The sequence below is a fragment of the Salarias fasciatus genome, chromosome 10, assembly GCF_902148845.1.
Source record: "Salarias fasciatus chromosome 10, fSalaFa1.1, whole genome shotgun sequence".
NCBI classification, from domain to species: Eukaryota; Metazoa; Chordata; class Actinopteri; order Blenniiformes; family Blenniidae; genus Salarias; species Salarias fasciatus.
In genome coordinates this window covers 2,699,072-2,724,816 of record NC_043754.1, presented here as the reverse complement: position 1 = coordinate 2,724,816, position 25,745 = coordinate 2,699,072, and the positions used below count along the sequence as shown (strand labels likewise).

Here is a 25,745-nt window from a genome sequence, read left to right as displayed (position 1 = left end):
GCACGCCGGCCAGCCCAGCCCGGCCCTGGCAGCTGTTTAACCAGCCCAGCCTGGGGTGGGGGGGTGGGGGGGGGGGCTGCAGGGGAACAATACAGTTTGACTTAACGATCCCTCTTTCTGTGTGTGTGTGTGTGTGTGTGTGTGTGTGTGTGTGTGTGTGTGTGTGTGTCACTATTTGTGTCTGAATATAATTAGGAGTGAATATCAGGCTTCCCCCTCGGTAACATCCTGCAGAGCTCAGCATCTTCTTTACATTGATATATATTTTCTTTCATGATAAACTTTTTTTGTTATTATTTTCCTCTTTGTGAGGCAGGAGATGTGATCACTGCAGTACAGGACTCCACACACTGAGGGATTCCTCTGGCTCGAGGTAGAACGTTTCTCTTTACAGTCTTCTAAAGCTAAAACAGTGTCATTCAGGTCCAGTCGATTCCCTCATCACATTAAATACAGTCACGTTTTCACTGTAAAAGCATTCAAAACTTCACACGTGTTGCATTGAGACTATTTGTATTGATATCAGGCCGCCTCACACACACACACACACACACACACACGCACACACACACACAGGATGCTGCATGGCAGTAATCATTACTGAGGCGCTTCCTCCAGCTTTCTTCATCTTGCTGAGGTTTGATGAACGATCTCAGCTTGAAGACGGCAGCTCCACAACTTCTCAGATTCTGACCGCTGAGGCGAAAGTCAAAGTGAAAATGTCGCGTTCAGAAAAAAAAAAAAAAATCAGACTGACAGCAGCTGAAAGTGCAAAGACGTCTGCAGGCGGAGGTTAGAGAAGCAGATTATTGATCAGGCGGTCACGGGTTTGAATCCCACTGCTGATGTGTCACAAGTGGCTCCCTGACATGACCCTTGACCCCCACAGCTCCCTGGAGCGCTTTAATGTTCCTGCCCCTCTGCTCCTTTACAGGATTGGTCAAACAAATGAATGTCCCCAATTCGATTCCTGAAGAATGATTAGTTTAGTTAGGAGTGAAAAGAGGGGTGAAATGTTCACAACATTTTATCATAGAATCAATTAACAGGTTCGGAGTGTGTGTGCCGCCCTGCAGGAGGGAAGATAAGCTGTGGATAAAGGAGCTGATGTCCTGCAGGTGCGCTGCTGCAGACAACAGGTGAGGACAGGTGAGCTGATAAGCAGCAGGTGTGAGTGGAACAGGCCACCCTGGGGGGGGGGTTAAACCAACTTTAACCTGAGGTAACGCCTCAAACAGAACCACAAGTTCCTGCTGCCATCACACCTGCAGCAGGTGGATTCAGGATTTCTTCTGACAATCTGTTGCGTTTTGCTTGCTTCCCCTCCGACCTGAACCAGGGTTTGGAACCCCTCCCCTCAGTCTGTCTGTCCCTCCAGTCCTCCTCTCTCATTCTGTCCCTTCACCCCAACTGGACCAGCAGAAACTCTCCTCTGCGTCTGGTTCTGCAGGTTTCCTCCTCTTAAAATAAGTTGCTTTTTGCCCTTGAGAGGACTGTTGCATTGGAGTACAATTCAGGATTATTGTTCTGTGAAACAAGAGCGCTGATCACAGCTCTTGAACATGAATGTTTTACATACTGTAATTGTAATTTAGATGCTATTAAGTAAAAATCTCCAAGAGAGCAAAGTTAGTTGCATCATAATCTGCTGGAATATAAATAGAAAATGTTAGTTATCCATAAGTTTTTGGATCTAAGACCCCCCCTTGTGCAGGTTCCCGGTTTGAAAACACACTTGTTCCTGGAATCGAGAGCAGACTCTGAATCGGCGAATGTGAATTTTGAAGACTGCTGCTAATGCTTGTTGGTTTCACTTCAATGAGGGATCAGAGAGGAAAGAGTCAATCTCATGCAGAGGAAATCTGGGTTTAAAGCTGAACTTTAATAAGTATTCAATGTAAATGCATGGATGCAAACTAAACACACTTTTAGGAATAAATTGAATAAATCACTATAAACTGTAAATATTCAAGTTTTAATTGGTTTGTTTATTTATACTTTTTTTATTTTTGAGGGAAAACTCACATGAAACTGTTTCCTAACCTAACACCTCACACACCGATGTTACAGTGCAGCAGCGCCCCCTGCTGCAGCTCCAGAGGTCCTGCACACACCTGCATCCCGAACGCAACAAAGTCCTGAATCAGTTATGTTGATCGTGCAAAAGGAAACTGACTGCCTCAGAGAAAAGCTGCAGACCCTCCCTTTTACATCTGGTCTACCAAAACATTTCAGTGAAGTCGGACACTGGAGACACGTTTATTCTCAAGCAGAAGCCTTTAAAGTCGAAGCAGTGTGCAGCTTTACTTATTTCTGCTCGAGTTTCTAGACACGTAGTGTTTAAAACGAGATCATGAATTTTAGCATTGTTGTGTATTGACTGTGATTTATAATTACTTTAATTATTCCAGGTGCTGTAACAAGTTGTATGAGTGATTTCTTCTCTCAGTGAAGAAAAATGACACCTGTCTAATTACATGAGGACTTTATTTGGAAGAACTCACTGGAAATTTTATATTCAAGTGTTTGCACTGTAAAAAAAAAAGAAAAAAGAAAAACTAAGTCAGACAATCACAGAGTTTTCACTTCCAACCCGACACTCAGCGTTTAGCTCTCAGACATAAGAACCATATAATGGTCAGGCGCAGACGTCCGCTCTCGTTACAGTACATGCGATCATCTCAGGACACCGACGGAACCCCGAAGCAGAACATGAACAACAGCCACAGTCTTTAGAACCGTTTCAAATAAAAACTTTGCATGATTAGAAGACTGAAAAAGCTTTAAATGTGGTGTTTTGTCGATAAAAAAATGTAAGTGTATGAGTCTCAATTTCAGTAGCAAAAGGAAAACTAAAAGTTAATCCAGGCCTTTTGTTCTGGCTAATGTTGGGTGTTTTCCTAATCCGGGTTCTTGTAACCGCACATACAGCAACACCAGCCCTACAATGTTTCTACTGACAGTTTCAAAATGTAACCACTGTTGAGCACTATAAAGTCCAGAGGAAGAGACAGGCGCACGTTCCTGCGCCTGAAGGCCGAGGATGGACTCAGTGTTGCAACTTAAAGAGATCTGGGGACGCGGCGCCGTTATAACGCCGGCCGCCCGTTCAGTTTGTCGTGCATGAGCGCGATGGCGCCGCCCGTGAAGTCTCTGAGAACCTGCACCGTCTCGCGCTGCAGCTGCAGCGACTCGCGCACGAACTCCTGCTGCGTCTCGGCCAGCTGCTGCACCGACTCGGACAGCAGCTCCAGCGAGCGCGACACGGTCTCCAGCAGCAGGTTGGTGGCGTGCTGCTCCTGCAGGCTGAGCGAGGCGTTCTGCAGCATGCTGTCCCTGGAGCTCTGCGGCGGCGGGGCGGCGGCGGGGAGCGCTTCCGGCAGCGCAGGCGGCAAGGCGGCGGGAGGAGGGGGAGGAGGAGCCTCCTTCTGGACGCCGTTGTTGGCTTGGTGGTCCTCGGCTGGTTTCGTCGTCTGAGTTGAAGGAAGATCGTCGTCCCGCCCGTCCTCGTCCGAGTCTGGAAAAATAGGCTCCATCTCTGAAGACAAAAAGAAAAAAAACGACGTCAGTGTTTTCTGGCTGCTCTACAGCAACGCTGCGAAAAGCCTCCTGGCTTCAGGACGGTTCACCTTCAGAGGGAACGGCTTCTTCTTGGCCATCCGAGGAAGGCTGCGGCGTGTCTCCTGAAACAATCAGAATCATTACACAAAACATCAGTACATTATTAACTCCACACAGCTTACAGGGAAGGTGGAATGAATTAAACAGCATTTAGCATTGTTAAGTATTTTTTGTCTATTTGAGAAAATATTGTGGTAATAGATTAGTCCTTTGTGAAAACACTGTAAATCCTATAAATAAAAACCGGGATGTGTGATTCTGACCTGTGATCTTCTGTCGTACCTGTCTGTGTGTTTCCGCTCATGTGGGATGAAGATGGCAGAGGCATGGACTCCGTCTCCAAGCCGCTGTTCGACGGTGAACTCTGCATCTTCATCATGTCCTCGTCTTCCATCTCTTCCTCCTCCTCCGGCACGTCGTCGTCGTCGCCCAGCGGGCCGAAGTCGTCGGAGCTCTGGTCCTCCGCCCCCATCTCCAGGATCTGCAGCACGATCTTCTCTGTTGGATTGAGGTCTCGGGAAAGGCGCGAGTTGAGGCCTCTGTTGGGGACCGTCCCCGCCTGCATGGCCGCCACTTTCCGCTTGGTGTCGCACTTCAGGTCCGACCACTTCTTGATGACCTCCATGACCTCCCGCTGACACTCGCCGATCTCGTTGACGCGCGCCGTGATCTCCGCCCACGTTTGCTTTTTCATGTCCGCTGGCACGCCGCGGTTGAATTTGCCTGTGAGGGAAAAAAGTGTGATGATGTTCGACTGCCATAGTCAAATTGTTATCATCTCATAAGTTAAAGGTATACTTCAACATTTTGGCAAATTGGCCCATTTAGCGCAATTCCTTAGTCATTTCGAACAGCATACTTACTTTTTTTGTGAGGGCGAGCTATTGTTTATTCAGAGGTGAGTCGGGGAAGGTTTTGGGGACGGACACAATGGAAGTGGATGGTATTTTTGGTTCCCCTCGTCAAACTCATCAAATACACAATCCAACCACGCCAAAACACTTTGGTGGACACGTTATAATCCACACATTCATTACGCTGTGAAATATTAATGTAAAATTACCAGATTGAGTTGTTTATGCGAAGATTGCTAAAACGGAACTACTTACTAAACATGGCGTCTGGGCGTAGTGATTTCAAAAGAAAAAGTAGTTCCCAGTATTTGCTTCAGTGTCGTAACGCTACAATATTATTTGTTGGTGTTCCACAGCGTAGTGAATGTGTGGATTATAACGTGTCCACCAAAGTGTTTTGGGGTTGTTGGATTTTGTATTGTATGGGTTTGACGAGGGGAAGCAAAAATACCATCCACTTCCATTGTGTCTGTCCCGAAAACCTTCAACGACTCACCTCTGAATAAACAATAGCTCAACCTCACAAAAAAGTAAGTATGCTGTTCGAAATGACTAAGGAATTGCGTTAAATGGGCCAATTTGCTAAAATGTTGAAGTATCCCTTTAATGTCATCGATCTCCAATACCGTACTGGCCCGACTACAGGACGACTCCGATTGTAGGGCGACCCCTATTTTTTAAATATCATTTTGTGAAAATAAAAATATGTTGAAAACAATATGGTTACTCTTGAAACAACTTTTTATTGTACAATTATTCTAAAGTTAAAAACTCACAACAAAGATAACATTTCATGATTTAAGTAAAAAAAAATATTACTGCAGTATTACATAAAAAAAAAAATATATTCTCTTTCTCAAAATAAGCAACAATAAGCAAGAAATAAGTAGCCTCAAAGGTTCAATACCTGCATTAATGATGTAAATAACTTTATAACCATCAAATTCATGTTCTATTCAACTTCATGAACATTAATAATTCAGTCTAAAAAACAAATTCTAGACTGCAACAAAACAGTAGTGCAATCATTGACGTAATGCCAGTGCAATAAATTGCATTAACTGTCAAAGTCAAGTGCTATTCAAGAACATTAACAAGTCAGACTGCAAAAAAAAACAAAACAAACAGTAGTGCAAAGTGTCCTTTGGCTCATCATGTTTTTCAGAATATACCGTACTGGCCCAACTATAGGACGATAATTTATTTGAGAAATTGTCTTCTTAAAAATGGGGTCGTATTAAAATCGAGCACTAGATTGTTGTTAGACATCCGCACCGCTACAAGGAGCCAAAGTTCCGGTGACCAGGAAGTGAATAGAGTGTCACAGTGAATGTATGCTTGTATGTTTGCTAAAAAGGTCTGGATCTGACGAAAAATGGAGGAACGTGACCATCTGGAACGAAGGGGCTGGAAAGCTAGACAAGTGAGCAAACAACAGAGGCGAAGTTTTAATGCCAACTTTAAATTGATGGTAATCAACACAGCAGAGTCAAACAACTGCCAAGCGGCCAAGATACATTAGACTGAATTGTTAATGAAGTTGAATAGAACATGAATTTGATGGTTATAAAGTTATTTACATTATTAATCCAGTTATTAAACCTTTGAGGTGACTTATTTGTTGCTTATTCGCTGAGTCATAGCCTCAGATTTTGAGAAAGGGAATATAGTCTTTTTATTTAAAGGTGCATTAAGGAGTTTTTCAACTTTAAAAATACTTATTTTCCACCATAAATATGTTAAACATTTTTAATGATGTGTACAATGTGCCCTGACATATTCATTGCAAGTACCGCTAACAGCGCTAAATTGTCACTTGAAAGTTGCAGAGCCGGTCCGGCACCACAATTTTTTTGGGGAGAATTTGAAAGCAATGACGTAATGCATGCTCCGGCTGTGTGAGCAGCGCCACCAAGGGGCAGGAGGGTCATAGTGGATAATTTGTCTGCAAAAACAAGTGGTGTGAATGCGAACCAAACTAGTTGACAGCTGCGACATTTATGTCTGAACCGAACCACTCTAGCAGACTAGTAGGTGTGAAAGCACCCTAAGTTTCGTTTTGTCCGCCATTACTCCGTCAGATGCTTGTGAGCAACAACTGAGCAGAATCTTCCAGAAAGTAAGAAAAGACTGGCTTCTCGCACTGCCACAGCTCCACACAGACTCCACCAGGTAAAAGAACCTTAAAGCTTACTCGAGCGCTACTAAACGAGCAAGGAAGGAGTTCCTCTCTTCCGTGCACGTAAGCCACAGGCACGATTTTTTCACTAAGCTGCATTACGCCCAAGGCCTGCAGGGGGCGCTGTTTTGCATGAAACATGCAAACTCCTTAATGCACCTTTAATACTGCAGTACTATTTCTTGAACTTAAATCACATGAAATGATGTTATCTCTGTTGTGAGTTTTCCTAGAATAATTGCACAATAAAAAGTTGTTTTATGAGTAACCTTATTGTCTTCAACATATTTTTATTTTCACAAAATGATATTTGAAAAATAGGGGTCGTCTTATAATCAGAGTCGTCCTATAGTCGGGCCAATACGGTGCTACAGTCCATTACTCACTGGGATCTTCTGCCTCACTGGGCTCACTGTCGCTCTCATCACTCCAGTCGTCCTCAGGTTGTTCCGCGGGCCCCGCCTCCTCCAACAGAACATCGTCCTGGCTGCCATCACTCCAGTCGTCCTCAGGTTGTTCCGCGGGCCCCGCCTCCTCCAACAGAACATCGTCCTGGCTGCCAACACTCCAGTCATCCTCAGGTTGATCCGCGGGGCCCGCATCGTCCTGGCTGCCATCACTCCAGTCGTCCTCAGGTTGTTCCGCGGGCCCCGCCTCCTCCCACAGAACATCATCCTCGCTGCCATCCATTGCGTTGGAAGCGCAAAATTTCTTGAAGCCGTTGATGATGCTCTCTGATGAAACAGCATCCCATGCCTGTAGGACCCATTCACAGAGCAAAGGAACGGCAGGCTGCTGGATCCCTCCAGTCGGCGTCGGTGCCTGATCTGCAGACGGGAGCCACTCTGTGTATTTCTTGTGCAGGGTATCCTTAAATGGCTTGTTGACGACAACGTCAAGCACCTCTAGCTGGTTTGTCATCCCCCCTGGGATGATCACTAGGTCTCCGTTCATAGAGCGTAGCTGCTTTTCGACAGGCTCAGTCAAGGGTCCACGGAAAGCGTCCAACATCAGCATGTTTCTTGTTTTTCTGAGCCACCCGCGCCGTCGGCCCCACACAGCCTTGAGCCAGTCCACCATGAGCTCTGTCCCGATCCAGCCCATTTCCTGAGCTCGAACAATAATACCAGGTGGCGTGGGCTCCTCAGGTATCGTCTTTCCTTGTAAAACCACATATGGGGGCAGTTTTGTACCATCAGCAAGGCACGCCAACATCACTGTAATCCTGTTTTTCTCATTATCAGTCGACTTGACAGGGACTTTTCCTTTCTTTTCCACGGTGACAGGTGATGGCATGTCAAAATGAACAGGTGTTTGACCAGCGTATCCCATCTGATCCAAGGGGTAGTGATGTTTCTTTCTTAACTCGTGCACATACCGCTGACATGACAGTAGTTTTTCCTTGAAGTCAGAGGGCAAGCATTGGACAAGGCTTGTTCTGCTTGTTCTGCGTGTTCTGTGTCTTAATACTAATCCACTTCGCCGTATCATTCTCTTACACCAGCCGAGACTCGCTTTGAACTCGGTGGGCGGGATTTTGAATTCGTCGGCTAATTCCCGTGCCTTCAGCTGAATCATGGCTCTGGAGATGGGCATTCCTTCTTTCCGTTTTTCAATAACATATTCCCTCACCCTTCTTTCAATCTCTCTGAAGCGTCCACTCTTGGGACCGCGGAAAGCTTTTCTCATAGTGTTAGCATTCTTTAGGCGTTCTTTCTGTACTCGCCATTTTCGGACGTGGCCCTCCGTTACACCATACTTCTTGGCCGCTTGGCAGTTGTTCGTTGCCTCTGCTGCTTTGATTGCCATCAATTTAAACTTGGCATCAAAACTTCGCCTCTGTTGTTTGCTCACTTTTCGACCTTTCGAGCCCCTTTGTTCCAGATGGCCACGTTCCTCCATTTTTCAACAGATCCTGTTATAGACCTTTTCAGAGAACAAACAAGCATACATTCAATGTAACGCTCCAGTCACTTACTGGTCACCGGTACTTTGGCTCCATCTAGCGGCACAGATGTCTAACAACAATCTAGTCCTCGATAATAATACGACCCCATTTTGAGAATACAATTTCTGGAATAAAATATCGTCCTATAGTCGGGCCAATATAGTAGTTCAATCCCCTAATTACTTTCTGAGACTTTGAAACCTGAAAGCAGAAACTCATCCCACATGGAGAAGTGTGTATTTACCCACGACAACCATCCGGTGCTTCCTCACTTCATCCAGCAGTATGTGGACTTCGCTGAAGGAGAAACGGGCCTTTCTTTTCTTGAAGCGGATCACACTCTCTTGGCTGTAGTAGATTGGTGAAGACATTGTCGACACACAACGTCCGCAGGGATCCCTCTACTTTGTGGCTTCTGCTGCTCTTCAGAGTTCTCCAGCTGTTTATGAGAGGATCAATAGCGCGGATCAAGACGAAGTTAAATCTGAACTCAGAACCGACTGAATTCTTGATCTTTCTACCTTCAGAAAACTAACAAGTTTCTCTGTTCTGGCCGGGTATGTATCCACCTTTAATTCTCTGTCCCTCCTCTGAAGGCAGCTCTGCATTGTGTGATTTTCCCTCTCAGACAAAAGATAATCAATATTGATGATATCTTTGATTGCGGTCTAAAGTATCTGGTCCTCTGTTGGAAAGTGAGACTGGATCAAGGATGACCGATGTCTCGGTTATGTGTCCAGTCCACAGACTGCCAAACATTTTCTAACGGTGTCAGCAATTTCACAATTGTCACATCACAACTATTAATGATCGATTGCATCAAATGGAGTGTTGTCTTTGTAATGACAATAAGGTGCTGATCTATGTAACTCGAAAAGTGACTATTGCTACAAGCTACAGCTGCTGACAACCAATAGAAAGGCAGCAAAAAGTGATGCCACTATCAAAGCAACGCCAAAATAACTGTTAGCCTGTTACCTTTTCCCTGCACAACAGTCCATTCTCAGTTAGCTTATATATCTCATGAAATCATGGGAGGCATGATGCACGGATGATGTACAGGATAACTTATTCTTACATATCGAAGTACAATGTAGCTGTCATCTCCTTTAATTTAGTGAAGCTCTACACTTTCAGTAACACTGTCCTGCTCTTATGTAATCTACCTTGTGCTGTGCAGAACGTATAAGAAAATGTATCCCTATTATCAGCTTCAAATCTATCTAAAAAAAAAAAAAAAAAAAAAAGTGTCCACAACAGCATTCACCACAGCACAGACCAAACACACCAAGGGAAATGTTTAAAAGCATGCAATATATAGTTTCTCATTTTGACTTTACTCATCTCGGTTTGTGGAAAAATTTTAATAATTATCAGTAAAAACACAGAGTATCTTACTAAAACCACATAACAAAAGCTTTTTATTGGAAGATACAATCACACTGATTCAAACTCATTAAAAGTTATAGCACTGCACTGCACTCCAGCCTGATGGGCATAATTGATTACCCATAAGTGAGTGACTGAGTGTCTTGTTCGTAATGATGGTGATATTGATGATCTGTCTTCCCTTCATTGTGAAATGCTTTGTAACACTGTTTTGGGTGCTACCATATAAACTCTCTTTATAACAACGTTGCTGTCCTAATCCAGGCTCATAATCTGAGCAGTGTGTGTAGGTGTAGTTATCTGAGGTGATGATGAATAAACCGAGTAGGAGTTTTGATTTTGAAGGTGGTAACCACATATTGGGGGGTAGTCATCTGTGCATGTACCACAGATTTGGGGGTGGGGGGTCGTTATCTGTGCATGTAGCAGATTGGAGGGTAGTTACAGCTACAGGTACCACAGATTGAGGGGTAGTTAAAGCTACAGGTACCACATATTGGGAGGTAGATTACCTGCACATTTACCAGCTGCATGCTGCAACTGGATCGCTACCACAACACTAACTGAATGAACAATGGGCAATGCTCACTTTACTCATTCAATGGCGCAGTTAGCTTCATACAATGCAGAATTCGCTCTCTGTGCACCTCATAAAAGAAACAACAACAACACATCCCCTCCTTTGTATTAAAGTTGTATCTCATTAAGTTGCCTCGTGCTGTTTGTTTGGCTTTATTGTAATGTTACACAACGCCGCTCGGTTCATTAGCTCTCGTCGTTAGCTAACGCTACAAAAGGCTAACAAGGCACCGAGCTCTCTTCAACCTCCCCCCAACCAGCTTAACACCGCAACAGATGTGTTTATGGAGGCAGTGAACTTACCAGAAAGTCGAATGAGTTCTGCTTCAGTCCAGAAACGAAATGATAAACTTCCTTAGCGTCCCGCTAGCAACCATCAAACTAGCCGCTAGGCTAGCATCAGGAAGACAACTTCCGGTTCACTGTGAACCAATTAGAAAATAAATTTCGAAGAGCTAAATATTAACGAACAACACAATGACAGATGCTAATATCACGTTATGTGCATTTGTCTACATTTAGATTAATTACAATATCAATGGATGTTTCTGTGAACATGAAAAAAATGTTACATTAACGTTAAAACGTATTTTACTTTGAAAGAGCGCGGTGAAAACAGACGTACGCACGCACGCATGCATGCACAGACACGCAAACAGACGCATGGACAGACACACACACACACACACACACACACACACACACACACACACACACACACACACACACACACACACACACACACACACACACACACACACAGAGTCACAAAACATAAGCAAGCACACGAACAGACACAAATACACACTCCCGCACGCCAACAAACACGATCAGCACAAGCACGCAGCTTGTCTTTATATGACAGGGAAGTTTATGAATGTAAAGAGTGTGTTTAGGAATGAATTGAAGTTATTTACAAGGGTGTAAATTACATTTTACATGAGGTGGGAGGTGCAGTGACCATTTATCAGAAGCAATTTCTGATGCTGTAAAACTATTTTTACATTCTAATTTTAACACATCAAAACACATTAATAATATGCATGCCATATCAAATTCCTTTTATTAAATGAATTATATAATGTCTTTCCATTTCACTCACTCATGTTACTCACCTGCTGCAGTTGCCCTGTTGGTTGGATAAAGTGTATTAAAGAAATGGATTATTTGATGACTGCTGCTACTGAAACCAATGAGTCCAACATAAGGCAGCAAACCGAAAGCTAGGAGATCAGACAGGTTACTCCAGACTGTTGGGCAACTTTTTACCAACAGGAAAATAAACCGTGTGTTCCCCAACCAGATACCCTGGTTGAACGGCGAGGTGAGGGACCTGCTGAAGATCAGGAACCTGCTGAGGATCAGGAATGCTGCGCTCAGCGTCAAAGACACTGCAGCTTGCAGCTTTGCAAAAAGCGACTGCAGCTTGGCATCAGAACAACAGAGAGAATTCAGCCTCAAGAATGAGAGAATCTTAACAGGAACAACAGCAGACGTATGTGGCTACAGTCAGTCAGTGACTAGAAAACAACCAGCACTCTGCTTGGAAATGCCGACCCTCTGCTTGCTGACCCTGTTCTTTTCCCGTTTCCAAAATGGCACCAGACCAGCAGCCAAACACAACCGAGGTGACCTCAACTTGACCCCAGCCCACATCCCAGCATGCCTCTAACATACAATGATACTGATTCACAGAAATTTCCACTCTTAAAGACAGAATTACATTACAGTGAAGAATTCTTGACTGTTGCCTTGACTACAACAACGTAACATGGTGATTGTGAAACTCATTTAAATCTCTTGTATCCAAACTTGAGAATATTAGTTTTGTCAATTAATCTTAATTAACTTTGCTTTTCTAGTGTCGAGAATAAGTTTTCCATCCCATGACTGCTCTGTGATGATTAATATGTTATAACCTGCATCACAACAGACCCATCATTTTGAAAAAGTTACCCTTTCAAAGACGTCAAATATAGCTTTTAGTTCTTTAAAACAAAACAATATTACCTTTTTACCTGGAAAATTAACTTGCATGTCTTGTTTGTATTGATAAGTCATTTTAATCAGTAATCACCTCATTAAAATCAGCTGAAGCTGGATCAGTTAGACTAAAACAAACAGTCTGCACACATTATATTGATCTGTCATCAGAGTCCAGTAGATTGCATTTGTTTCAGAGCAACACCGGTTTTCCAAAGTAACAGAGTTATTAAGTCAAGGAAAGAAGCAACGGCTGAAATAAGCCGCCGGCACACAGACAGCTATCAGAAAACACAGCTGATCTTTATTCAAGGGCCATTTCTCTTTGGCTCTGTGGAGGAAGGCTACTCTCAGCTGGAACTGCTTCACCAGAGACCAGGACAGAGAGACAGCAGCTCTGCGCCCGCTGAGCGAGAAATCACCGAGTTAAATGGCTCAAACCAAAGTCAATCAACAGGAAACACGGCGACACATGGAAGAGACCATTTATATTCCAAATATGGCACACGTATTTATTTCATCAAGCACTTTCAGTAACAGTTCAATCATCGCTACAAGGTCTAACCTTTGATAATAATAATGGCCTCTTCACTACTGGCTGCGTGCATTATAGTGGCATAAACATCTGGCATGGGTAAATATTTAACACGGGGTCACACTCTGGCTTCCATAAAGTGATCTGAAACAAAGCAGGATGCACTGAAACGAAATGGCACAGTTTTATCCTGCTCATCTGGAACAGACTCTTTGGTTGTTAATGTGCAATACACAGTTAGATAAACTAAATACAGATATATTAAACTACTTGTAGTATTAGAACATTTGAAAGTAAGTTCAGGATTTAACAGTACGTGTTTTCAGGCCCTTGGTGGCTGCAGGAAGCATTCCTGATAGTAATGCATTAACAGAAAGATAAAGAGAATCAATCATTAGCACATGCTCTGCTGTGTCCACAGTGTACCATCATTACTATTAGAGCATCATTTTCCTTTAATTAGTAACCAATATTGATGACTTACATCAGGGAGTTAACATTAGAGGGGCTGGTTTCACTCAGATGTGCTCTACAGCCACATTATTTCATCCAGCTCGTGTTTTTCAAGCCGATTAGAACTTTTTGCTATTCGCTGTGTACTGAAGTGACAAGATAGCGCAGTGCTTTACACCCCAACAGGTGCAGCAGAGCAGACCCAGTCAGCACACACACCTGCACAGCTGAAAGTTAGATCAACTCATGTAGAAGAGGCGGAGACAGCCGACCGTGTGTGTGGTCATTCACAGCGTTGACCTCCTCCTGTTCCAGCCGGGGGTCAGAAGATGTGGAAAAGCGGATTTAAGTTGGGAAAAATGATAGTTTTGCTCGACGATTCCCATTTTAGAAATGAGAGCGTTGCGAGTGTACCCAGCCACAGAAGCAAAGCTGCTTTCACATTCGGATTGTCAGTAAATTCACACCGTGCCGAGCGTCTCGCGTGTCGTCCTGCCTTTGCTCTCGCTAGTCTCACTTCACGCAGACCAAAGGCAGGAGATAAATGAGACGCTGACACCTTCTTCTGAATCAGGAAGACTCATCCGGGTGGTGTCCTCAGGATTGTTATTCTCAGCTGTTGGAACCATTCTAGGTGCAGGTTTGTGCTTCTCCTGGATCGATTCTGTCTCACTGCCATTTAAGAAAAGTAAAGATTCCTACGACACGTTCACCGCGTAAACATTCAGAGTAAATCTGCACGTAGAAGAGCTCGGCCGAGCGCTGTGGGAAGCTGCTGGGTTGATGGAGGGGAAATGATTTGTACTGTGAGGGATTGACAAAGTGGTTCCATAAAACAAGCCGGAGGAAGTCGGTCTGCACTCAGGAGTACATGGTCAGCTGGAGCCACTGGAACACAGAGAGACAGAGAGCTCAACACCTCAAATGACTGGAAACACAAGCTCGGCGGAAACAGCAGTGGTGAGCGATGTGTCTTTACCTCCTGAACGTTGATTTTGATGGTCCCACTGTTGTCCTTATCCAGGGTTTTGAAGGCACCTAAAACAGAAGGACTCTCTAAAGCTGAAGGTGTGAAAAACAGGTTCATCACAGGAAGGAGGTGTCGCACTCACGGCACATGGCGTCCAGCCTCACGAGGCAGCCGATGTAGTTGTCGAAGTCCATGTTTCCGCTTTCATCGCTGTATCTGCGAATGATCATCTGGAAGAGCTCGTCGTTGAGAGGGAAGCCTGCAGGAGAGACGATCGCAGAAATTCAGTCTTTCACAGCGTGACCGCCGAACATATCCTCAAACCTGCCACTGAACAATGTGTCCTCACACACAAAGCCAGAAGTCAGAGATCAAAATGAGCAAAGTGAATTAAATTTACTCTAAAATTTGCTTTTCTCTCAGATAGTGGGAATACGTGCGCCAAACACACTAAGTGCACAAAGTGAAAGTAAAACTGGAGCATCTTAAAGGTCAACAACCACCAGCTGAATAGAATCCAAGCTCTAATGGGCTCTATGCACAACTCAACCACTTCCTGAACTTTAGGAGGCTCCCTGTTTCCTGTCTTTCGTGATAGGACGAGCCGATTACTGCAGGTGTGTCTGATCATTACTGTTGTGGTTACAGAGGTCAGGGACACCTGGATTAATCAGCTCGTCCTATCATGGAATCAAGGAGCCTCCTGACGTTCAGGAAGTGGTGAAGCTGTGCATAGAGTCCACTAGAGCCCAGTCTGTGATCTGCAGTAATCTGTAGGACAGGAGAGACGGTAACGAAACAATCCTCCAACTCTAACGGACACAGACTTTCATTTATCTTCAGGATGCATTCAGCCCTGGAATATAAACAGATTTTCTTTCTCGAGCAGGAAATTTCCAGTTTTCTGCATTATTTGGCCATGAAACGTGTCTAAGTTCTCTCCATTTGTTAATAATTCCTCTAACTGCAGACTTCAAGTGACTCAGTCACCTTTTCCAGCTTCAGCTCAACAATTCATTATCGTAGGTCCAAACAGAGCTGTGAACACTTTATTTTTATAGCTCAGTTCTTACTTCTGGTTCAAATTATCCTTTCTAGTAATTAGTCTGAACCGTATCTTCCTGTTTTTACTGGCATGTTTTTAATGGTCACGTAAACCTGATTAAATCACAAATGAAAGACACACAAAACCCCGTAAGTAGCTGGCAGCTCTGCCAAACTCCTGCTCAAACACACAACTGCTGACAGTCAAACAAAGACGTCTCACGTCACAGCAAGAACCCGGGGCAGTTTCAGCAAACTTGTATCAGCAGCACCTTCTAAACTGTTATGCAAACATTAAAAAGAGAAATGTGGGAAATTAAAAGATCCTCACCAGCAGCTCTGAAAGCGGCGGGCAGCTCGTCTGCGCCAATGACTCCAGAACCGTCGGCGTCGTACGACTTGTAAATTCCCTAAAGGAAAACGGAAGAAAGAGAATTTATCCTGCTGCAGCGTTCATCTACATTACTGCAAAACACTGGAACTGCAAGAACACAACTCAGTTTAAATCCACATGAACCGGAACTACGACTTCATCGGTGTTCACATCTGCTGCAGATCAGTCACACAGAACACAGGAATAGAGAACAGAAAACACACACATATACACACACTTGCCTGCCATTTCTTGATGTTGTTCCACAGATATTTGAATTCATGGAAGCCGAGTTTCCCGGTGCTGTCACTCTGAGACAGAGTTAAGGACAAGAGACAGAAGTGGTCTGGCTTCACCTTCACCAAACAACCGTGTTGGACAACTGGAGGATCAGGGGTGTTTGTCGAAGGTGGATTTTCACAAGACTGTAACTGAGAGAGGAATCACGCACACCGCGTTTCCCCGTTTAAATTATTAACATTAAAGCTGATCTCTTGATTTCTGAGTAGGAGGGATACATCCATGACTGCCACCATGCTCCTGCACGACTCGATGCTGAAGCCGTCCGTCTGCAGGTCTGCATCTGAAACACAGAGAGCAGGAGTCACGGACAGCAGCGACCTGCTCCGGCAGCGTCGCATGGTTCAGGCATAACATGACGCGTTCCATCAGATAACAGCAGCTGGAGTGACAAGTCTGCTTCGACGTGCAAACCCATTCAATTTAAAATATTTCTACACTTTACGAACACAAAACATCGAACACAAAGTCCAAGAAAAGTGAAAAGCAGAGGAATTTCATCACAATCTGGCTTGTGCACGATTGTCCAGTCATCATTACTTTTGTTTTTTTTATTACCAAAAACCAGTCAAGTCTTAAAGTATAAGAGCAGAGTCTTGCCAGTATAGCAAGAAAGGAAGCTGACAAATAAAAAAATAGTTGTCTTACGTTTTGAAATGATTTTGTTGAGGATGTTCATCAGCTCGTTCGGGCTCACCTCCATGTCCTGAAAGACAAACGTTCTAGATGATGAACACAAGTTTTCTCACAACAATGAAAGAAAATAGTGCTGATGGAGAGACGTGAACTCATGTATGAAAGACTCTCACCTCTCCAGCCAGCTGCTGGAAGACTCTGCGGAACTGTTTCTCCTCGTCGCTCTCGTGCTGCTCGGCGTACACCGCGGGCCTGCGAGGTGGAGGCTGCGACACAGAACACAAAAAACTTTAAAAACATGATCATGTAGAAGAGGCACTACACTCAATGAGCCGTACTCACTGGGTCAGACGGCACGAACATGGCCGGGTCGATGTTGCTGTAAAGACAAGAGGAGAGACGACGATTTCAGGTTAAACACAGACGTGACTTCAGCTTCTACTGAAACTTGGCCCAGTTTCTCACCTGACAACATTGATGAGGCCACTGATGAACTTCTTAGTCATAAACATCCTCAGTCAACTGTGGGAGCAGATTAATAAAAAAAAATGTCAATAACTTCCCTGTACAACACATGCAAGCTAAATCTGAAGATACCAGGAATCAGAATCTGAGATGGTTTGAGTTTTAATTAGCAGAAGCAATAAAAGACTCCTTTAGCTCAGTATCCAATCTGGGATCGATCCAGGAATTACGTTTTTATCAGAGCTGCATGCAATGTGACACGTTAACATAACCTTTTAATATTGTTTTTACTGCACAAAGAAGTTTCTCTAAAGATTCCATGATTCATACATACAAATTATTTACAGTTCTTTTTTTACTGTTCTTGTGAAGTAAAAGTGGTGGAATTCTGTCATTCACACCGAGGAAAAGCGAGCGCAACAGCTTCAGTGGAAGCATTAATTCAGCGGTCTGGTTCACAGTCTCCTGATATAAATAACAAAAAGCTACAACTAATTTTTTTCCTGAGGAAGTAACCTTATCTCTCTTCAGGAATTCTTTGAACAGAATAAAGACTAGCCTGCTTTTGAATTCTGCAAAGTTTCCTAAAAAAACCTTTATTTGACAATGCTGCTTCTCTAGGGGATTAAAGGCGTTTTCCTTCCCTTCCATGGATTAAATTGTTATTAATGCACTGCAATTCACATGCACTATTACACAGCTGTAGGAGCTATCTGCAAATAATGTGACAAAATCTTGTGTTTGTTTCAGCAAACTTCAGATTAATTTGCAGGATTGCTTTGTCCTCGACATTACTGTTTGAGGTTTTAGAGAGCTTTATACATCTTGGCTTGAGGACAAGAGCTCAGAAAATAACAAGCGCAGTGGACCCAGAACTCCTTTTAATCTTTTAATAACCAGAATCATCTGTATTCAATTTGTTGATTATGAATATTAGATTTTATTCCTACTGCATGGCTGTTTAGCTATCAATAATAGACACACACTGAAATGACTACGTATGAGTGCCATTTGTCTGCTGTACCTCAGGGGTCCCAATAAAAACTGAGATCATTGGAAGTAGATGTTTTATGAAGCTGTACTCAGAGGGTCCAGTCACGTTGATGTGATGTTAATGTGATGTGAACCAGCTCTGTGCATCAGCTGTCATGTAATAAATAGCATGTCCTCTGTTTACCCACTTTTTAATTACCGACACACCCAACAGACCCTAAAGATGCTTCCTGTTATGGAAAAACATCCACAGCCACACCCGTGTTGCGAAAAATAGTGGAACCGTGCGAAGTACTATGAGTAGAGCGTAAAACACAACCATTAACTTTAAAATAATCATGCTATTGACAGCTGAAGTGAGCTAACATTCCAAGATGATACAGCTAAAGTATGTTAGCATCCTGCTAACGCGTTAGCATCTGAGCTGCTTTATGAGCTGTCGCTGCTCGGTACCGTTAGAACCACAAAACCGCTAAATCGTCGTTAACCTACGGCGGAAATTGCATGGAAGACGGAATGACAGTGTCCAAAATCTGCTAATTTACCTTAGCATTAGAAGCTAACGTGGCTACACGGTTAAACATGTTAATCTGATTGCAACATGCAGGAAACGCGCTTTCTGATCACTCTGCGCCGTCACAATGCTTTCTAACTCAAAATCAATCCCGTAAAAGTTGGTTAAAGGAGTATTTACCGTAAAGAGACAGCTGTGGGTGAAGTTGACGGAGAGTTGCAGCTGGCAGGAGGGTCTGTCAAACAACACGCCCAGAATGAGGCTTCCAGGGGGGGAAGACAGGGGAGGACAGGGGAGGACAGGGCGCTTACTCCGCGCTGCTTCCGGTTCCAGTAAAACAAGTTTATCGTGATTTATTTCTACACCACTGACTGCATTGCACTCTCAGCATCTCCTCACGTCACCACTTTGACCCTCACGTACACGTAGGCTGGCAGAAATAAGCAAACGGGTGGAGATTGATAGATTGACGTCTCCGCATGGCCGCCATATTGGATGAGGACCAACTTAGAGCAAGAGAGTCTGGCTGACATAATCTTTATGTTATCGTATTTCCTACATTACAGTTTTGACAACACTTATTGTTGCAGGCATATATTGATGAAAAGCACATTTAAAAGCAGCATCATGTATAGATATGCTCATTGGAATGTTTTTAAAAGTTTTTTTGGGTGCACATTGAAATGCAAAACCAATCAAGGTTTGCAGCAGAGCATTTACGGCCTTGGGGCAGAAGGTGTTTTAAGTGATTCAGTCTTTCAAACCTGCAGAGGAGAAAGTGCCGAAAAGATTCAGGATGTGCAAGGTCACACCTGATGAAAAAAAAAAAAAAAAAATCAAACCTCCATTATTTCTCCACACATAATAATTCATGAATGCACCCATCAGGGTCACTAGAGCCAATCGCAGCTCACTATGGGTGAGTGCAGGCTCACCCGAATCGGTCTCTGGTAGACTGAAAACATGCAAACATGGAGAGGCAGACAACCACACACACACATCTGCAGTGTGAAGCACATTGGCTGGCCACATGCCTTTTTAAATGTGCTATAGGAAATAAAGCTGACACTGACACATTCGCACCAAAGAGCAATAGAATCACCGCCAGCAGTGCCCATCCATCTGTTTCATCACATGAGCCATAACTGTAAAATCCAACAACAACCTCAGTTCTGGGGTTTATCTCCATTTCGGTGCATTTTTTGGCCCCACTTGCGCATCCATCAAAATAACTCAGCTTTGATATTCTGTATGTGTCATGCACCAACAGGAGAGTAATAATGATCTTTATTCAGTCTGAGCCACCGATGGAGCTCCCTTATTACCCGAACTGGTCCCTGAACCACAGTTTGAGAACTACTTGGATCATCAGCAGGGAGCCACCAAGCTATTTCCTAGCCTTAAATCGTCTCATTTTACATTGCTCGATCTATAAATAAAAGATGTTTTTGGAGGGGCCCTGTTGAAAAGCTCAAACAGTTCCTCTGAAGATTTGCCAACGGACTTCGGGCATGTTTCAAAATGATAGCGCACCGCATTGAATAATTAAACACAGCTTAATGAGAAGAGGGAGAAAATTGTGTTTTCATTTATTTTGACTAAATCCTATTCTCTGATAATTGGATCATATGAGCTGTGATTAGTCTTTACTTGCGACGGATTGAGCCAAGTTTTGTGTTCAATGATCAAGACTGCAGAATGAATTCACTCCAGCGAACACTTCATCACACGTGCCACATTCAGGGCCTCAGTGGGGCTGAATGAGAGCCGCTATGTCTGGGGTTCAGTTCCACACAGTCTTTTTTACTGCATTAAAAAGAAAATAGCATTCATTCACGGGGAGATAAACACTAATCAGTTTGTTATCTTTACAGTGCGACGTATCACAAACCAGACCTAACCTGCTGCGCTCTGGGTTTCAGCTTTGCTCAGCAAATGACGAGAACCGGTCGCCAACTGGCAGTAGAAGGGCTGAAAATGAATAATTTTCAAAGATCAAGCCTTCTTTCATCGTTTGCCTTTTCCTCCCATGCCCACACAGGCCTGGATCTTTTCCACAGCGCCCTTCAAGTCTGACTGGATCAACATGCGACGTGAGTCCGTCTGTGTTTGCTCGCTGTTGCCTGTTCTGACTCCAAAGAGGCTCTTCAGCCCTTCAGCACCGCTCTGGATGCTTCTGCATTTCATACCCAAACACTCAAAGTCTATAAATAGAACTGTGCAAACTTAATTCTTGTTATAATTTCCGATAAACATGATTATTTTTGAGTTCTTGCAACATTTCCCCCACCTTTACAGCAGCTTCAAAACCTGCGTCGAACGCTCATGACTCAGAGTAACACTCAGTTATTACTTCAGTGTTTCGTTTCATCTCAGTTTGGTTTTGAGGGTCTCTGCTCTTTGCATTTTGGTGAGTTGCTGTGGTGTGGTCAGTGTGTGTGTGTGTGTGTGTGTGTGTGTGTGTGTGTGTGTGTGTGTGTGTGTGTGTGTGTGTGTGTGTGTGAGTGTCCCACATTAAGGCTGGAAAATGTGTCTTTACTTCAGAACTTTTACATTATTTTGATCATAATGACATAAAGACATGGGACGTATAATATAATATAATATAATATAATATAATATAATATAATATAATATAATATAATATAATATAATATAATGTTAACCGCATTACTCCGCAAAGAGTAGCAATAATGGATATTAAAAAAATTGGAATAGAATAGAATATTTCCAATAGAATTACTAAAATGTCTATAAAATAATAAACAAGTGGATGTCCACATATACATATTAAGGCTTGACAGTAAATAAATAAATACGATATTTACAGTGAAGGTTTCATCAGTAAGAATACTGTTTACAAGAAGAGTGATAAAGTTTGAGAGAAACAGGAAGGAAAGATCTCCCCAGTGTCAGTCTACATCGGTACAAGTATTGTGAAATAAGTTTTGGGCAAATGATTTACCTGCTAATCATATAAATTACACCAATCGCAAGAGTTTGACCCAACACTGTATTCACTGTGACTGCTTTTCTCTGAGCAACTCAATACACCATGCTGGTGTAAACTGGTAATGCAGTTTTTAAAAAATGGGCTCCCGGTAGTTTGTCAAGTTTATGTATAAGGGCATTACAATTATTGATTTGAAATGGCATCATGATCAGTATTTTCTTACATTTAACTATTTTTAGAATAGAATAGAATAGAATAGAATAGAATAGAATAGAATACTCTGTATTGTCATCGCAACAAGTTACTGAAGTTACAAGTTACAATGAAATACTTGGGTTTTTAAGACGCCCAGGCAGCCAATTACGGCGCTCCGTTTCGGGCATAATAAAATACAACAACTATTAAATATATAATTTCACATTTTTATTATGTTTATACATTGGACTGATTCTCTTATGATCAGTATCCATAATGTAAATTTAGGGACTTCACATTTGAGCAAATACAGAGTTCTACTTTAAACTGGGACACATTTTGCTCATTTCATTCAGCAAAACACGTGACTAAAAGGTCATTTAATAGATTTTAAAACTAGATTGTAATAATTGAGTGTAGAAAGAATAAAGATGCATGTATGTGTTCTTACTTTGAAGTTCAGTAACACTGAGGGACTTATTCAGATTTAACTGCTGTAGGTTTAGAAAGCTGGATGACCTTATTTCATGCATGGAATTTAAGTAAGATGCTGAAATATATACAATAAAGGTAAACTAAGAAATATTTGTACAATTTGTGTCAACATATATACATAAGCATACATAAAATCTAAAATATTTTTCCTCAATTGAGGAAAAATGCTTATAATTTCCTACTGACAAAAATACTACGTTACAAACCATTTGCTCTTTTAAAACTGAAATCATTTTTAAGTAAGTTTATTTATCAATAGGAATGTATTCTGTAAATCTAAACATTTCTGTGAACCTTAATCAACACTGAAACTCAAACTGAATATTAAAAACAGAAATAAATATATTACAGGTGTGTGAGTGTGTTCTGCATTAACCCAGATGAAGGCTGGGATGAAGGGAGAAAATAGACACAGATGGAAAAAATGGTCAGAGAGAGTGTGTGTGTGTGTGTGTGTGTGTGTGTGTGTGTGTGTGTGTGTGTGTGTGTGTGTGTGTGTGTGTGTGTGTGTCGGTGCTTCATTGAGCCAGCAGGTGGAGTCAGAGAGCATCAGAAGCACATTGCTTTATCCTCCCTCTCTTTCTCATTCAAACATGCCAGATTTAAACATTTGCATAAATGTGGACGTGCCTCCAATTATCCAAATATAACCACTAATTTCTCCTGGCTGGTGTTAACCTCTGTGTCTGCACGGCTACGTCTCACTCGCAGGTTTTAATGGCTGAATTATTTTTCAATTGGTTTTAAACATGACAGGATTTCTAAGGAAAGCTCTCGGTTGTTGCATAAATAGTACAGATAAACACACCTGGTTCAGCACACAGCGAGTTTAACGCTGAAGGTACTTAATTATGAGTCCAAACTCCAACATCTGGCCACATCCGGCCAGCGAGTTTCAGAAAACGCTGCAGCATCATGTGAATATTGTCATGTGAGTGACTTCAACAAACGTCTCTGAGCCTCTCCTGTTTATTTTTTTTTATGATAGCTGCCTCTCCTCTTTAAATCCCCCATGGCCAGCAGCACCACCACGGTTGCCTTGACAGTGCCGACACTTCGCCCGCTCCGCCTGCAGCCGATGAGCCTCCACACTCCTGTCCTCCATCCTCTAACAGGCGGGAGGGGCGATTCTCAGCAGAGAGACAGAGTCTGTCACTCCCAGATACAAACCACCACAACCTATTTATCTCCTCTGTGCAGGTAAAGGAAGTGATGATAGATCCACATTCGCATCCCTTCTGCACACGGCCTTGGAGCTGATCCATTTCAGCAGCAACCTGGACAAACAGGTGACATGCTGGAAATGCAGTAACTGTCACTGAAGCTTGTTATTAGTCAGAGACAATTTCACTCAACTTCTGTTTACTGGAGGTGAAAAACCTCATCAATCAGAAACTCAGGCCTGCTTATACGGGTATGTAAATATATGTATATAGCCTTCATTGTTTATAATTTTTCTGCCTAAATTGTGTATTTTTACTTTGGTGTGCTTGCTACTGCAACAGCAGAATTTTCCAATTTTGGATTAGTAAAGTAACTCTCTACTCTATTCTACTCTACTCTACTGATAGAAAGATGGAAAAAGTCCAGCTGTGTCTCATAAGTTTGCATCGTCAGTAGCTGTGATGCTTTATTAGCCATCAATAAAAGTTGTACATCTGCATGTTGGTTGTTCAACTGCTAACATCCAGATTATAGAGCATCTTCCTCCCTCTAACTCAAAGTGAATCATGGTTAAATCACAGTGCAACGCTAAAAGAACACAACAGCTGAAGTTATTTTTAAAGGACAATCTTGTATCTGCAGTCACACACTAATGATTAATAACTTTCACAAATCTACTTGAAAGCATAACAAAACCCTCAGATTAAAACAGCAGCATGACCGTGTGTGACTGATACCAGTCTGGACTCTGCTGATGCACTTTTGTTCCTGCAGACCTTATCTTATCTTATCTTATCTTATCTTATCTTATCTTATCTTATCTTATCTTATCTTATCTTATCCGATGAATAAGTGAATCACGGCGCAGTGCGTCCTGCTCAGAAATGTTTTCCTCTCATCTCGCCTCACACAGACCCGGGGCATTTCACAAAACATGCCATCAGACTTGCTGTATGTTTCCAGGCTGCTCTCGATATTTAAGACGTGATAATATGTGATGTTGAGTTGCAGGAACAGTGATATGTCTCTTTCAGATCCCACTCCAGCTAAAATTACTCCATCCATGAAATAGAGGTATCCATGGTTACTTCAGGAGCCATGTTAAAGGGGTGCCTCGGTGTAGCTCCAGCGTCTGGCAGCTTCTACCTTTTCCCTCATTCATCATTTGAAAGGAATGAGGCTGTGCCTCCTCAAGGTTCCCGACAGCCCTGATTTGGTTTTTGCAGATGAGATTTGCGGTGACTAATCGCAGTAATACTGATGAAGATAGACCGGCTATTAAAGCTCTCTGAATTATGAATGCAAAGCAGGTCACGTCTGCGGTTACCTGCCCGGCTCTGAGGGGAAGAGCGGAGCGCAGAGCCGGAGCAGTTCGCTGCTGCCGAGGCTGCGGGGTTGAAATATTGTATGGGAGCATCCTCGCCGCCACATATTTGCAGTCTTCAGAACAACCTGTTACCTTGACAACGCAATTTTATCATTCAAGCCCATTGCTACCTTCTCTCACAGCAGGAATCAAATGTACCTTAAATGTATACTGCCGCAGGGTTTTACACCTCAATCCGAGGCAGAAATGAGACGCCGGACGTGTTAAAATGTGCAGAAAATTCAGAATTAGGATTTTTTTCCTCTCAATCGCTGCACAGCAGAGGATGTAGTGGATTCTGTTGCCTTCATGGTGGGATGGTTTTAGTCTGCACTGCCTCCAAAAGCATATCTGGCTGTAAGACGAAGGCAGATCCTAAAAGATGACAGTGTTGGGACGGGCGGCATTGTGGCTATTTTAGGCTTTTGTGATATTTCATGACTTGATGGCACTGTGGGGAGTGAACTCCAGGGGCTCACATGGAGGTGTTCAGGCTGACTACATGTAATTCCCCGAATGCCAGCGACCTCAGGACCGCTGCTATTTCCAAACACTCACTCAGGCGGCTATATTCCTAATTGCCGGACCATATTTGCAAGTTTGATCGTCCCTCTGATGACTGTTATGCAAGCTACATGCGAGCTTTCCACCAGGCTAGCCCATCTGCCGAATTACAGAAATATCCAGGGAGGCCTTCGGAGATCCTCCAAAGGCAGAAGAGTCAAGTTCGCAATTA

At 43.1% G+C, this 25,745-nt stretch overlaps 2 protein-coding genes across 3 annotated transcripts; both read right to left on the bottom strand.

The window, feature by feature from the left end:
* Positions 1-2,470: 2,470 nt before the first annotated feature.
* On the bottom strand, positions 2,471-10,978 carry LOC115395999 (nuclear apoptosis-inducing factor 1). 2 transcript variants are annotated; one of them, XM_030101729.1, is made up of 5 exons: positions 10,874-10,978; positions 8,847-9,041; positions 3,904-4,344; positions 3,630-3,683; positions 2,471-3,538 (listed from the first exon to the last, which is right to left on the bottom strand). In XM_030101729.1, the coding sequence occupies exons 2-5, from the start codon at positions 8,971-8,973 to the stop codon at positions 3,090-3,092; spliced, it is 1,071 nt and encodes a 356-aa protein (XP_029957589.1). In that variant the 5' UTR covers positions 8,974-9,041; positions 10,874-10,978; the 3' UTR covers positions 2,471-3,089. The 2 variants fall into 2 exon arrangements, with proteins under 2 accessions (XP_029957589.1, XP_029957588.1); XM_030101728.1 differs by lacking the exon at positions 10,874-10,978 and adding an exon at positions 7,041-8,580 and having other exon boundaries at positions 8,847-8,978.
* A 2,071-nt stretch (positions 10,979-13,049) lies between these two features.
* On the bottom strand, positions 13,050-19,194 carry capns1a (calpain, small subunit 1 a). Its single transcript, XM_030101594.1, has 11 exons — positions 19,017-19,194; positions 17,330-17,384; positions 17,207-17,243; positions 17,038-17,130; positions 16,877-16,934; positions 16,447-16,511; positions 16,171-16,239; positions 15,887-15,965; positions 14,654-14,770; positions 14,521-14,579; positions 13,050-14,429 (listed from the first exon to the last, which is right to left on the bottom strand). The coding sequence occupies exons 2-11, from the start codon at positions 17,374-17,376 to the stop codon at positions 14,403-14,405; spliced, it is 651 nt and encodes a 216-aa protein (XP_029957454.1). The 5' UTR covers positions 17,377-17,384; positions 19,017-19,194; the 3' UTR covers positions 13,050-14,402.
* Between the last annotated feature and the right edge of the window lie 6,551 nt (positions 19,195-25,745).

Coding starts and splice junctions, on each gene's coding strand:
- LOC115395999 (XM_030101728.1), bottom strand. CDS start 8,556: ATGGAGGAACGTGGCCATCTGGAACAAAGGGGCTCGAAAGGTCGAAAA. Junction 4,345..7,040: donor CAGTGAGGCAGAAGATCCCA/GTGAGTAATGGA, acceptor TTTCCCTCACAG/GCAAATTCAACCGCGGCGTG. Junction 3,684..3,903: donor GAGCGGAAACACACAGACAG/GTACGACAGAAG, acceptor TGATTGTTTCAG/GAGACACGCCGCAGCCTTCC.
- capns1a (XM_030101594.1), bottom strand. CDS start 17,376: ATGTTTATGACTAAGAAGTTCATCAGTGGCCTCATCAATGTTGTCAG. Junction 16,935..17,037: donor TCCAGCAGCTGGCTGGAGAG/GTGAGAGTCTTT, acceptor TTTGTCTTTCAG/GACATGGAGGTGAGCCCGAA. Junction 16,240..16,446: donor GCATGGTGGCAGTCATGGAT/GTATCCCTCCTA, acceptor ACTCTGTCTCAG/AGTGACAGCACCGGGAAACT.